Genomic DNA, 15,329 nt, shown 5'->3' with positions numbered 1-15,329 from the left:
GCACTAGCCGTGTGATGCGCCAGCGTAACCTTATGTATTACGTAAAAAGTCACACATTACATATGTGAAACGCACACTTGTGGGCCATTTTAAACAATAAACTGACACAGAGTCTTCTTTCTCCACACTTGAGCGGTACTTTCGACGTGATTATGTAATACACAAGGTCGCGCTGGTGCATCACAAGGTTAGTGCAAGACGAGAAGTTGTGGTTAAAAAAAACATATTTGTTTATTTGGACAAAATGACGATTATTTTGCTAGATAAGACCCTTATGCCTCGTTTGGCATCGATTAGATCCCTTTGAATCTGCATTGAAACTGCAATTTTAAACTGCATTGAAACTGTAAACTGTTGAGGTACACTATATGAATAAAAATCCTGGAATATTTTCCTCAAATAAACGTAATTTCTTCTTGACTGCACAAAGACAGACATGAACATCTTGGATGACATGGAGGTGAGTAAATTATCAGATTTTTTATGAAAGTAAAATATATTTATTTAAAGGTGCACTGTGTAGATTTTAGCAGCATCTAGTGTTGAGGTTGTATATTGCAACCAACGGCTCAGGACACCTTTAAACCTTCCTTTTAAAGCATGTAGAGAAACTACGGTAGCTGCACAGAACAAACATGTCGTTGTCTGAGGCAACATATTTACGAAATGCGCTCTATAGAGCAGTTTGTCTATTTAGGGCTACTGCAGAAACATGGCTGCGCAAAATGGCGACTTCCATTGGACCCGCAATGTACGTAGATAGAAACGGCTCATACTAAGGTAATAAAAACATAACAGCTCATTTTGTAAAGTTTTTATACACCACTGAAAACATAGTTGTGTATATTATATTGCATTTCCCTGAATAGATACTCCTAAAATTTACACATTGCACCTTTAACCACTAAATTGTACTTACAATAACAATGCAATGTTTCATTAAAATCTATTACAGTTTTTGATAATCATTCCTTTCCAGTTCTTTTCATTAACATTTCAATTAAATTTCTACATCCTATTCAAATTGAGAAACTGAAGATATTATAATTTCAATTTTGAAACTTGTCATCTACAGCTCATCTGCCAAAACCACTACTGTCCTACCCTCCACTTCTGATAAATGCGAGTTATATACTGTATAGTGTTATTATGACAGAGAGGCTGTTATATATTGGTAATCTTTATTATAGCCTGAACAAGGTTGAAAAATAAGCCTGATGTGAGATAAGGAACAAATTACCAGTGACATCTTAACCAATAAAGTGTCAGTGTGCACCTGGGGTGTGATGACCCATGAGATTTGGATGAGATTTCTCGACGGCTGGGGCTTTTGTCTTGTTTTTTTATTAACAGGGGGTCATATGAAATCCAGTATCCTGCTTTGTCTGATAAAGAGTGAGCACACACGCACACATACACACCTGAGGGCTGACTGACACAATGCGATACAATCCTCTTACATGCCCCCACCTCTCCCAACCACAATGAGCTCCGTGCTGACCTTCTGATTAAAAAAAGCCAGGAGGAGAGCCAGAGACAGAAGTAATCAGAGAAAGGGACGATGCCGGCATCTCGGGCTAACTCCTAAAGGCCCCCTACTCCCATATTACCTTATCAGCCCCAGACAGCAATGTGGACTTAACCAGAAGCCGGGGCTTGGCAACAGAATTGGGGGTTACGTGTTTGGTGACCTTGCGCCGGCCCGAGTTCTTTCCTCGCCCTTTAATGGGAATTCCCCCGGAGTCAAAGCCTCTTCAGTATTAATGGATTGCTGAATGCATTAGCCGCTTTGATGAAATGCAAGCGTAATGAGGGAAGAATAATAAAATTCATTATGATGAGCTGCGCCAGTAATTTCTGTCATCTGCTGCACTCAATGGGCTGATACTTTAAATGTAATATTGCAGTTATTGCTCAATGACACACTGTGACGGTTAAGTGGGCTTTGTACTTCCACTAGTCACGTCAACCAGTTAAATCAATAGATGTGATGAAAAGCTGAGAAATGATGCAGCATACTGGGGTATGAAGACATTGAGCTATGGTTTGTTAAAAAGCTTTTTCGCGTCTACTGTATGCAACCATAAACTACCTGGTTGGTTGTAAAGGCTGCTTAGATTCTTCATTGACTAGCTGTGATATCCCACAATCCTGTGCTAATTGTTTCATAATTGGTAAAAATTATAAAAATAGCATTGTTTCTAATGTATGACTCTTCAGAGAATAAGATTTGTATTATTATTATTATTATTATATATTATTTTAACTTATTTCTAAATACACCAAAAATGCTGGGTTATTTTCAACCCAGCGTTGGGTCAAAAAGGGAGGAAATTAACCCAGCATTTCGTATGAAATTACAGAAGAAAACAGCATTTTTAGAGTGTAACTTGTTCATTTTAAGCCTTACTTAAAGGTGTTTTACATCATCAAACATGCTTTGGCAGGGCTCAACGGAAATAATATTATATACTGGCCTGTTCGGGCCAGTGGTTCAGGATTTCACTTGCCCTGCAAATTTTTACTGGCCCCACGAATAAAAGATTTCTGTTACACTGCATTGTTTCTTTCGTTGTGTTTTACCCAAGTAAATGTCTGCTTCCAAGATGTTTAATAATTATGTTTTCGTTTCGACGCCGCTGCCATCTTAACGTCTCTTTGCTCTACCAGCTGACATAACACGCAACAGTGTCCACAAAAACCAATGGTAGGAGAAACCTCATTTAATTTCTAGAGAAGTTAAAGGTGTAGCGGAGGATTTTCTTGAATTTAAGAAAAGAACCGCCTTCTCCACTTTAAAAAAATGCAATTGCGCAACACTCCTGATTGACAACTAGGAGGACCAATAGTCTTGATGATCCACCCGGAAAAAGAAAATCCTCCGCAATACCTTTAACATTCGCAACGCTTAAAATGTGTCTCGATTATAAAATTGCATAAGGTTACATACAGATAAATGGCCACAAAAAATATATTTTAGTGACTGAGGGAGAAGCAGTGGCCCGGTCAGGCCAGTGACAATACGGTTTACTGGCCCGAGCATCTCTCACGCTGGTCAAGGGCCATCGTGCAATCCTTTATGTTGAGCTCTGTTTGGAAACATGAGACTAGTTTCCTCAAGAATTGATACAAAAGCTGCTGAACGCCACCTCTGTCAAAAGTGAGATATTAACCAAATGCAAATTACCTTCGCTTAAAATCTTCTTAATCCCCGCCTAAGGCCATTCAGAAGTACCGCTTTGTTGGCAGAATCCGCCTAATGTCGATTTTTCACCAAAGTCCTCAAAGTGCACAGAAGATGTATTTGATGAATGATGGTGTGTGAAACAATGGTGAATCCCATTCAAATTTTTGTCTCTTGTGTGTACCTGGACCTGAATGCAACCAAATGTGGCAGTGACATGTATCACAGTGCCCCCTAATGTGTGGTTTAGTTTCTTTATTTCTACATTCTGACTTTCATCATTTGCAATGTTTTTAGGTGCATCCTTACTGATTTTGCAACTGTTTACTATGTCTTGTCCAAAGGAGTGGAAGTTTTTGCATGCACTTAGAGGTTTTTGCAGTGAAAGACAGTAAAATTTGTTAAAAAAACAATGAAATGTTTTTTTTTTGAACACTAAAGTGACATTTGTGAAAATAAGATTTTTCAAATATTGACTAATAAACTTTAATTTTCCATTAAAAGTGAAATTACTAAACCTATACATAAGAGTCTGATACAAAAAAAATACAAATTTAAAAAAAATCATGACATATTTGCTTAACTCTTAAATTACCCTTATAAAAACATTTAGCATGTGAACTAAAATGGCTCCTTTCAATCACAAGCATCTAATCTGTATTTATCCACAGGTTTCAAACTGAGGAAAAGAAAGATCGTGAATGAGCCCACCGGTGGGACAGGAAATTGTCCCCACCTGACTGAAGCGATTCCCTGTGAGGAGCCCAGTTGTTATGATTGGCTGGTGGTGAAGCTGGAGGACTGTGTTCCTGACAATGACAAAGTATGTGGTCCAGGAACCCAGAACCCACAAGTGCAATGTGTCAACAGTGATGGTAAGTGATACACACGACCATCTGCATTATACGACCATGTTAATTCTGTTGTATTTTTATTCATTAAGACTAATTTAAAATCATTCGCTTTAATAGACTTTTTGTTTAAGGGTCATTTCCAGGCGTGTACAACACAAACAGCCCAGATTGTTTAGTTCTTGTACAGCTGGGTCCATTCTTGAACTCTGTCCGTGGGGCTTATGTTCTGGATGTTTGCCCGATGTAGCAATTGCTGTTTCTGCACAGGTGGCTGCTTGTAGTTTTCTGTTGTTAGGGAAGCCAGAGGGGAAATTCAGAGCAATAAGATGTGGCACTGCTGGCTTTTAGCCTGCTAAACACAAAGCCGTGTGTTGCGGTGCTCTGCCTTCTAACTACCTCAAAGACCTGAAACTATCCAACAGCATCAAACCAACACCAGCACCATCTGTAAGATCTGAAGAAAATACACTCCACCTGGGGACAGTGCGAGCAATAGCTTGCTTAAATAGATATGGTTTAGTTTAATCATACTGTATAGACACCCTCAAACAAATGAACCATATGAAGCACAATTTGCTATTGTATAATCATTAAGGAATGATTATATTGTTTTTAGCCTTTACAGATGTTTAATCCAGCTATGTTGTACCAGGAATCCTAATGGGATTTTGTGGTCTAGCAATTTGGACTGGTTAACAAGGGAACGCCACACAACCGCATTTCTAATTTATGCTGTCTAATTAATTTCATATAATAGAAAGCAGAGTGTATGAGTAACAACTTGAGCAAAAAATAAAATGAATACTTATTGAGAGAAATGGGAAGTCTGCTGTCAACATGCAGAAATGAAATAGATTGATTCGGTGCAGGCTATCAAAATTAATTAACCTTAAATTATTGTGAATATGAGGTACAATATTCAATTTTTAAATCGAACCACCAGCTCTCTGACTTCGTTCTGCTTTTTGTATTGCTATCTTGTCTGGAGGTGCGGCACGACTCAGGATTGCATTAATGAATCAATTATGTGCGCATGCTGTAATTCTATTTTACATCCTCCTAACGTTTCGCTCCTTGTGGTAGTAAATTTCAGCGTGCGGACATGGCAATTATTGCGACATTCCTGAACCTCAGCTTTCACATCGCTAATGAGGACTCAAGGGAGAGCGAGAGAGAGAGAGAGAGAGAGAGAGAGAGAGAGAGAGAGAGAGAGAGAGAGAGAGAAAGGGCGTTCAACTCAATCAGTTTTGCAAGGCTCATAATCAGCCGTCCCATTCACACCAGCTGAAGGTGTCATACTGCCTGAACCTCAGCTGTCACCACGGAGACGACTACAACATCCCCTCCAGTCTTCTAACCTAGCCCATCACATAGACAGTTACCTGGAGACACCTTAACATACCATATGCAGCGACAGTACTTCATGGGGGGATGGATAGATTTTTATGCACATTTTAATTATCAATGATTTTTACTTTCCCAGCTGAACATTTTAATGCTTACATATGCATACTGTTTGTAAAATTTTTGGTTCGTCAATTAAAAATATAATTTAGAATTCAAAACTGCCATTCCGACGAACACTTAAAGGTGTACGGTGGGTGGAACTAAAGAGTTACGAATACACGCAGCCTTTGGACACTAATCTAACAGCTGTGACATCGATGGAAACAAACTTAAATAAAAACTTTTTTTTAAATAACTATGGCTTACAGTCAGATACAGCATTACACATATGATCCAGAATTAGATACTGAGTCAGTAATTGATCAACAGGAAGACAGCAGCGACGATTACAGCAGAACGGATTAATCTGGTAGTTAATCCTTGTTTGTTTATCCTCTACTGTACATAAATCTTGATGTGTTTTTTCTGCATTTGCCCGTTTAAAAGGTGTAAATGTCTTAAGTGCAGTACAATGCCAAATGAGGTGGAAAAAGTTTGCTGTTTTTGTGTTGTTTACATTACATGCACGTATGCAAACATAACACGTGAGATTTTGATTTACTTACGCCTATGGTCGCGACTCCTAAACGGGGTCTTTTAAAATTGGGACCGCTCCATCAGTTGTAAACAAGTGGTAAATCCGGCATCAAACTGAGCCTTGTATATACAGTAAAGCAATCCTTACCGAAATGCAGCCAGGGAACAAACATAAACTCATTCGCAATTAAGTTGCTGTTCGGGAAAAATGAACTGCATCCACTGATTTCTTAAGACATGGAAAGCTAAGTAACGTTTCTTTTGTCAAACCATCTTGATAAAACAAAGTTGTCGAGTGGCGTGCAATGATACCGGTGACTTTTACTTGACCGAGCAATGCTAATGTGCATTCTCGCTCTCACTTGATATGCACGGCAGGCGTGCTTTTCTAGGGTAAAGGCCCATAAAAGGAATGTGGGGGTCAATCATTCGTGAAACTTGTTGCAAAAAGGAGGCTTGAGTTTGGCCCAGAAATACTCTGTCACAAGCTCAACTGCTTTTTTGACACTTTGTTTAGCATGAGGATTATAACTCTTAAACTGTGTTAATAAGTCAGAATGCATGAAGCATTACACTTAAAATTTTAAGTGCAACAGTGATAAAGACGCTAAAGGTAACCCTAGCACTTTTTATTGCACGTTAGCATTAAACCAACATTGGTGTGCATTCCGTGTCACTTTTTAATGCTCAGGGTTTCCCTCTTCAGTGTAATTTTTTGACGTGCATGATACTTTCAGTATGTAAGATTTCAAATGAAATCTGCATCTCCATCAAGTTTTTTGATGTCAAAATATATGTCAAAATATAAATAACTTTCCTCATTCCGACTCAATTTGCCAGCACGGGTCACAAATGAAGCAATGAAGAAAGAAAAGGGTCTGAAAGGAAAATTCATATACAAAACAAAAGGTGTAAACATACATTTGCCTAAAGCATCTATATTTGTCCACAACCATGTTGATTAGAGTATTAAAAACTTGAATAGTGTTAAATTAAGGTAAAGTTAGAACAGATAAAATCTGCAATTAATTTGCGATTAATCGCGACTTATCTCATGACAATCATGTGATTAATCTAAACAGACCTTATAAAAATAAATATGTAATGAAATATGGCAATCCAAATATATTTCTGCAAGCTCTACCAAAATGATGTAGTACTCTCAATAGAGTCCAAAAACAGTAAGAAACCCCAGCCGTTCCTCCATCACTCTCTAGCCATAGGCTTGCTGCAACATGTTGACCCAATTATGTCCAGATACCTTGGTGCAGTGAGAAATAATCAGATTTTTTCAAGGTCACCTTTCTCTTTGTCCTGCCTTACAGATGAGTATGTGCTAAATATGTTATTCTAGCACCATATAGAGATGTCCATAGAAATGTAATTATCTCAGTATGTCCCTCAGAATCACTCTGCATTTAGTTGAACTTTCTCATTAGTTTTGGGACGAGTAGCGTGCAGCCTCATCAGATTGTGACAGCGCTCGATTGAGGAACTGTCAGGTGCTGTCTGTTACTTTCCATCAGGGGAGAGTCAGACACGGGCGAGGTTAACACATCTAAGATGTTTAAAGGGTAGACGTACAGCTGTTATTACATTTGTCCCAGTGGGTACTCACTGAGCGATTTGTGAAGACTCAAAAAAGTATTTTTACTGTTTAATTTTTTAACCTGGGGGTTTTAGTTTGGTTTGAATGACCACCAGCTTGGACAAAGGTAGCCAAACCCCCATGTTTAAAATTCAGATACCACCCTACAGTAGGTTTCATTTTTCAATAGGGTTCAATGGAAAATTTGTGTTTTGAAAGAATGTTTGGACATGGACAGTTTCTGTTTGGTCAAATTAAACCCCTTAAAAGGACCATAATGATTTTTTCTCTTTATGTGAAGAAGTCTTAACTCTTTCCCACCCCCAGTTTTAAGCACTGGTCATTGTTCCCCTGTGCCTCCCCTCTTCTCTGCATTATTGATCCTTGTTGTCTGGTGCTGATGAGAATGGATCTGTTGTGTCTCATGGGGTCCCGCAGTGTCATCTGACTCAGTGGGTTTTCTGTCACTATGGGCTTTTTTCACGGGTGGGGTGTACTGATCGATGCGGCGGCTGGTGCGCCGTCCACAGAGGGTTTGATGTCCTAAAATAGGTTCTTTAAATGACCTCTACGAGCAAAACTACTTTTTTGCTTTGTTTTGTTTTTACAGAAGATGACAGTGTAACCTTGAATGTTAAGGTCACAACGTACTGTACAAGAAAATTGGTTCAGGTTACATTGTGTCCTTAATGCATGCATTCAATCTATTAGTGTGGAAATAATTTTCTATTAATGGGAATTCATAAGAATACATGGATGTGAGTGTGGGTGGTTTGTCCTGAATGTTTGGCATAGTGCAACACTTGGCAGTGTATCACATTCTCTGTGCGAGTAGATTTATTTACGCACAGTGACAATTGGATTAATGTTCACGCAATTTAACACAATGTCAAATCAGTGAGGTTTAAATTTTCCTTTTTGTGTTTTAACACAGCAAGAGGTTTTACTTCATCATTTATTACATGTTCCACTGCATTTGGATCCTCATTATCTTCAACAAAGATGCATGCTCCACATTATTGCATGTGAGAATATAACCAGTCCTGTTTTGTTGTTTGCAGGTGAATATGTGGATCAACAGCTGTGTCGGGACGCTATCCTCCCCATGCCTGCGCTGTGTGAGGTGCCCTGTCCCAAAGACTGTGTGCTTAGTCCGTGGACCTCCTGGTCGTTGTGTTCCAACACCTGCTCGGGGAAGAACACAGAGGGCAAGCAGACCCGATCACGCTCAATCCTAGCATATAATGCTGGCGAAGGTGGGAATCTTACCAAATTACTACCTCTCTCTCTATAAACCCCAGACATGGTTTTTAACATTAACATAAAATGTTAGGGTGGCAAGTGTGTTTGTAATTATTTATAAAAAATAAAATAACAACTGATGACTTAAAATAGTTTTGATGTTTTTGCACTGATGCCACACTTGTTGTAAATCATATTATAGGCTACACTGAAAAAATCTGAAAAATAAGTTTTCTTAAAATAAATTTTTTTTTTCAAAAATAGTTGGATCTACGTAATTTAATTATATGCACCAGTTCAACATAATTGAATCAAGTTTTCTTAAAATGAATTTAATTTTAATTAATGTTAATTTCATTTTAAGAAAACCTAATTTAATCATGTGCAACCGATGTAGACGTTTTTTTCAGTGTACTTTGGTTTTCCAAATAAAAAAATCTAATTAGTTACATTACTTATCAAAAAATAGTTATTTAATATATAGTATAACACATTTTTTGTTGAATTAGAGACTGTCCACAGAGACGCATTTAGCTGTATACTCACAATTTTTTTATCAAATTGGCGTTTTGACCAGACAGATCTGGCGTTTTGGGAGCCTGAATCTGCTATTTTTTGATACCGGGTTCCAGGGTGGATAAATCTGAAACAGACACCCTTGTGTCTTTGTGTGTACAGCCAATCTGTATATTTTAGACCTTTTCTCACACAGATTACGGAAAATACATGTATGCAAGTTTTCTTATGATCCACTATTTCTCTTAGAAAAACCAAGCATTCCTTTTCTGGATCTTACAGAAAATATCTGATCATGAACTTGCGCATAACGGTACATTCACATGGTGTTAAAGCGATAATGCTTGACGGGAGGTTTGTCGGAAGCGTGGCCAACAGCCAATCAGAGCCAAACACATGCTCCGGTCTTGCATAAACGTGATTTGCTGGTTCACACTAGGTTATTTGCATAAGGCGATCTGATTGGCTGACGCACGTGTTGGCGCTTGAAACGTTGAGACATTTTCAACTTTTGCCGCGAGCAACGGCAGTGACGCGACGTTGACGGATCCACAATTCAGTTCGGCAACGCATGACAGCACCCATTAAAAGTATATGAGAAAGGGTTAACGCTTTCGCCCCGTGTGAATGTACCGTAACGCAGGATTCTAACTGTGGGTTGCTCGCTCTAGATTACTCGCGGGATTTAACTTTATGTCATGCGAATTTTTCGCTCCAGTTGAATGTTTTCAACTTGGGTGTAGACACGTTTGAGGCGAATAGCCGTGTTTTCACGGCAAACGATCCGCCCGTATCGCGTCATTCGCATCGCCCCACTTGAGGACGCGTCTGATCGGGTCTTTGCATTGACTTTGTATGTAATCTACTCGCGCAAATCGTTGAACTCGCATCTGGTGTAAACCCACAGTAAGATGGCGGTGTTATCGAGAGATAGTTATTTTCATTTGTAAAGTTTTAAATATGTATATTTCTCTTACAAAATCGCATTGATTACCCTTGAAAGGCCTTTATTCAACCTTAGAGCCACATGGATTACTTTTGCGAAAAGGATGGATGTGCATTCTTTGGACTTAAAAGAGCGGACCGCATATTCATTTATTATACAGATTGGAAGAACTAGGACATTTTCAAAAATATCTGAATATGTGTTTGTATGAAAAAAGGATGCGCATACAGTATGTAACTCGGGTGGCTTCAGGTTAAGTAAATTATGGGGTAATTATCATTTTTGGCCGAACTATCCATTTAAGGCATTTGTTCACACCGTACACATTTCTTGGGAACACTTTGTGTTTCGGGGGGAAAAAGATTGGATAGGGGAAGCACTGGCTTTGTGTGGATGTGGCTTTAGAAGACACACACATATGTGTATATCTACATTGTTATTGTATTTAATGAATATCTTCAAGCTGATATTTAAAAAGACATGAACTGATTACAAATAGCTGAAAGCAGTTCTCTCCCTTGTGCAAGTCAAGCATTTTTCCATATGAGCAGATTCATTAAAAAAGTCCTATCTGAATGTAAATGAGTATCCCTGAGAATTGAGTGATTCAAACCTCAGGTGAGCTCAAGCTGTAGGAGTGCGTCTGATGTGAAATAGACTAATGCTTGTAGGCTAAAACCTCTTCTTCACCTCTTTTACACACTCGCCCGTACTTCATTTCCACAAATATGCAGCTTGAGGGAAAAGGACTCGCACTGCTGACTGAGAGTTAACAGCTTGGTTTTCTTCAGCGTCACATAATTGTTATGGTCACGGTAGCACTAGTCTATATAAGCCACATCCAGAGCGCATCAAAATCAAAGGCAGTGTGTTTGATACGTGTGTGGAGCGAGGCTGCGTTATATTTAGTTTCAGCATGAATGTGTGGCCACATATGTGCAGTGATGAGTTTTGCCCTGTGGCGAGTTGCGCTGCGTGATGTGGTACTCGGATTATTAGCTTTCAAATGATTCGGGAGATGATGCACAAATTGATGAGGAGCGTGTAAGAAGGCAGGTGTGTCTTGACAGTAGCATGAAGTTTAGTAGATACAGACCTGCTTGCCATCTGTTTCAGTCTGATGGAGTTGTGGTCTTTGTGCTGTCTGTTTTTTGTGTTTACCTTCATGAATTTAAAATATAACATATTAGCCAATTTTAGTTTGCTTTTTGGTTACCTTACTAAGTTATTCAATCAAGGACCCTCCAAAAAAAAATTTAAATTCACATTTATTCTCTTTTTGTAATGTAGATTTTTTCTTCGTCATAGACTGTAAAAAAAAGATGGACTACGCGACGTCGCCTCCCTCCATTGAAATGAATTAAAGCCAAAATGTCTGACCATGGTCGCCGCAATGTTACGTAAAAACGTTGGTTTGGAGACAAGGCATGTGCAGAATGAATCGTCCGTGGAGCCAGAGGTGGAGCCGCGATATCAAATTTCCGCCCAAACGCTCGCGCGACCAATTCAACCACGCCAATCTTAACGAAACGCCCCATTTCTATAGCATCAAATTATTAGCTAAAATGAAACTTATCACAAAAATGAACATATATCAGGGTGATAACAACAACTTGAAAAGACCAAAACTATCTTTCGGAAACTTTTATTGGAAGTGTAAATATTTTTTTTATTTAGAGCAGAGTCCCATTCGTTTGAATGGAGAGGGCGGGGTTATGACTTGTACTGCAACCAGCCACCAGGTGGCGATCAAAGAGTCAGAGGCTTCACTTTTCAAGACTTATGAGGCACACCCGATCTTCGTTGTCGTTGTATGGATAAAACATAAATGTAATTGCAATATTAAAATATATTATTGTAAGCGATCAAAACCATTGCAGTTGCTGGTCATTAATTGAACCATACTATTTCTTTTATTGATCACAACACTTTGCATGACCCACCTTATTCCAAAGTGCAACCAACAAGAGGGTCCCAATTCCTATTATATTGTTTATTGTCTCAAAATGACCTCCACTGTTTATGTGACCACCTTACAAAGTTGGAGTCTAATACAGACCCCAGGCCCTGGACAACTTCATTCACACTGCTAGCAAACAAATTAAAACATTGGCGAAAAATACCTTCTGAGCTCCCATGCTGTATACTTTATGAAACAATGATTTTAAGTTTGCAGGCAGCTGCCTCTGTGTGTTACCTGTAGCACAGGCCCTCGCACGCTCCTCCACTACTCCACTGGCGGTTACGACGCGTGCTTAGAACAGCAAAGCTAATCAAATGCCTCATAAACTTGTAATTCTTTTTCATCTAAATGTCCTGCATTTTGCATTGTTTTAATTATTATCTTCGAATAAACAGTTTTTACAAATAAATAAAACTTCAGAAAAATATATTTGATAGTTTGGTAGAAAAATTAAGACTAATTTTAGGGGGCTAAGATGACAAATAGGGTGGCTGGAGCCCCCCTAAAAAGGGTCTAGAACCGCCCCTGGTGGATATAACAAGATTTAGCACTACTATACAGTAGGAGACAGACGACAGTCCCGCCTTCCAGTTAAAAGAACCAATCGTCAATCAATAAATATTATTTAGGGGAGGGGATCTTTACAGTCGCTTTACAATCTGTGCACATGTGCAGTAGCTAAAATAACCAAATGTGGTTTTGAGCTTAAGAAACAAAAGTTATGGTACAGCTACTGTCACATTTAATTGTTGGTGAGAAATATGTTGTTCAATTGTGATTTTTAGCACGTGACTTTAAAAATATCTGTCTTTCCCTATTCAAGTAGATAGGACTTAAGTCTTGCATGACTGAAATAACTGCCCGGAGGCATTGCAAACATGGCCGCCTAGTGGGGTGACTTCCCTGAAGTTAGTTTGACCAAGAGAATATTAATACCACAGTAGATGCAGACATGAGCTGCAGCTTTTTGTGGTGTTGTGAACAACATGCAATTACTCTGAGCTGTGCACAGACTCACTTTTATAATTGTACAAAGGATTAATCTTCATCTGAGTCACAGGTCAATAAAGAAGCAGAGGGAGTGATAATCCCTATTTCAAACAATGTGATTGTGATGCAGCTTTTTGAAGCTCTGCTAATGCACTGTCCTGGCATGCCCTGAAACATTATGAGAAGCTTTCGATGTCAAATAACCTCCTCTTTGTAACTGTGAAGTTTTTATCTGGGTATTATTTTGTCTATCTAGAAGCTCACAGCAAGCACTGATAATGATTGTAATGTGTAATGAAGTGTGGGATAATAGTCGATAACTCTTTTATAAATTCAATTCAATTCAATTCAATAAATTCAAAAAGCAATAAATAAGCTACTGAAAGACTTGTGCTGCACTGCTAGAAAGAATACAATAAGTCAATTATTCATTATTTTAGATGCTCTTCAAATAAGCCCTGCTCCAGTTTAGCATTTACACATTGATTGGTATCCAGTTGAGATAATAACTAAAACCACTCTATAGGGATTCTCTTGTTTTGCATGGATGAAATGTTTTAATGTTGATTTTAATGAAAACCAAGCAATGATAAATAAACAAATAAATTAATTTAACTACCTCTAGCATCACACCCTTCATCTTAACGGTCATTGTTGATGTTTTTCATATTTTCAGGTATATTATTGCCTACAATTAACCTCTTAAACTTTGAGGCTATTTTGGGGATTTCTGCCTGGATTTGGCCTACCCAATTTCAAAAGCTTACATAAAAATTACATAAAACACTGTTAAAAGTGCTCAACATGGTTATATGTGTTGTCAGTCCTCTAATAAACACAAAAATAAATAGGCGCTTTTGATGTTTTTTTTTCTAAAGTCTGGAAAACCTGCAGACAGTTTTGTTTGATTCCAGCAATTGTCAGCTTACAGAAGAAAAAGGAATTTTTTCTCTATCATAATAAATGCAAAAGTAATTTTACTCCAACTGATGGGAGGAATAATACCCTTTTTGTATACAATTTCTGCCTAAAAACATTTGAAGTGCTCCCATAACCACATACAGTGGAATAAATGCAATATCTTTATATCATTTTGCAGAAATCCCTTTGAAGTTACATAAAAAGCTGCTGTTTGTGACAAATATTGTTATTTATGTTGTTTTTCATATGATAAAACACCAAATTTTCTTTTTTTATGTTGTAAACACTGTCTTTGATAGTGTATAACTCTGGTTCTGTGTGCTCTAGCAGACATCAGACAGTTCTGGTTGTTAGCAGCAGCAGACAGTAAACACCCAAAAAAAGAATGAACTCTTTATCATGTCGCATTCAAAAGATATTCTTATTTTACTGAAGGGTGCGAAAATAAAATTTTCATATAAATATTACTTTTTTGTTTTGCACATATAATATATAGCAAGGGATTAATTATGCACACAACCAAAGAAAATGCTGTGAATGGACTCATTTTTTAGAGTAGGACCTAAAATAAAAGATGGTGTATCATTTGTGGCTATATGTGCTATCTGAGGCAGTCCACACTCAAATTTCCCATATGTTTACAAAAGACCATTTTTTACCTTATTATTCATTCAATAATTGTTGAATATGTGTTAATAATAGAGCAAATATATATATATATATATATGAAATTACGATATAGCCTTATTCCTGAGAATGAGAGCTTTCATTTGATATAAGACTTGCCCATGTTTGTCATACTTGAAAAATATGAAATATGTGAATATTAAATCATATAATAAATTGTCGGTGGGGGGGTGATAGTGCAAATTAAGTGTAAATAACTTTCTTACAGTAAAACATATCTCAAAGTGATGCATATCTGCAGAAAGTAGAGACTCTAAGCTTTCAAACAGTATCTCATATGTGGTACTGGGTCCATGACAGACCATTAAAAATTAAAGGAATATTTTATATTAAGTCAAAATAAGATAATTCTGGACCCGGTACAGGGTCCACAGAGTCAAACAAGTTGCATAACAACGAATCGCAACTAATTGTTTGCAGAATAAAAGTTTTTGTTTCCATCATATATGTGTACT

General features: G+C 37.9%; 1 protein-coding gene across 1 annotated transcript in view; it reads left to right on the top strand.

The window, feature by feature from the left end:
* The window catches only part of thsd7aa (thrombospondin, type I, domain containing 7Aa), a 140,365-nt gene that overhangs the window by 81,181 nt on the left and 43,855 nt on the right, over positions 1-15,329 (top strand). The window contains exons 6-7 of the mRNA XM_065292307.2: positions 3,856-4,059; positions 8,671-8,865. Of these exons, the coding sequence (XP_065148379.1) occupies positions 3,856-4,059; positions 8,671-8,865 (399 nt within the window). The remainder of the gene's footprint in view (positions 1-3,855; positions 4,060-8,670; positions 8,866-15,329) is intronic.

Source organism: Paramisgurnus dabryanus, chromosome 19 (genome assembly GCF_030506205.2).
Source record: "Paramisgurnus dabryanus chromosome 19, PD_genome_1.1, whole genome shotgun sequence".
NCBI lineage: Eukaryota > Metazoa > Chordata > Actinopteri > Cypriniformes > Cobitidae > Paramisgurnus > Paramisgurnus dabryanus.
Note: the sequence above shows the minus strand (reverse complement) of the source record. Positions and strands in the feature narration are given on the sequence as shown.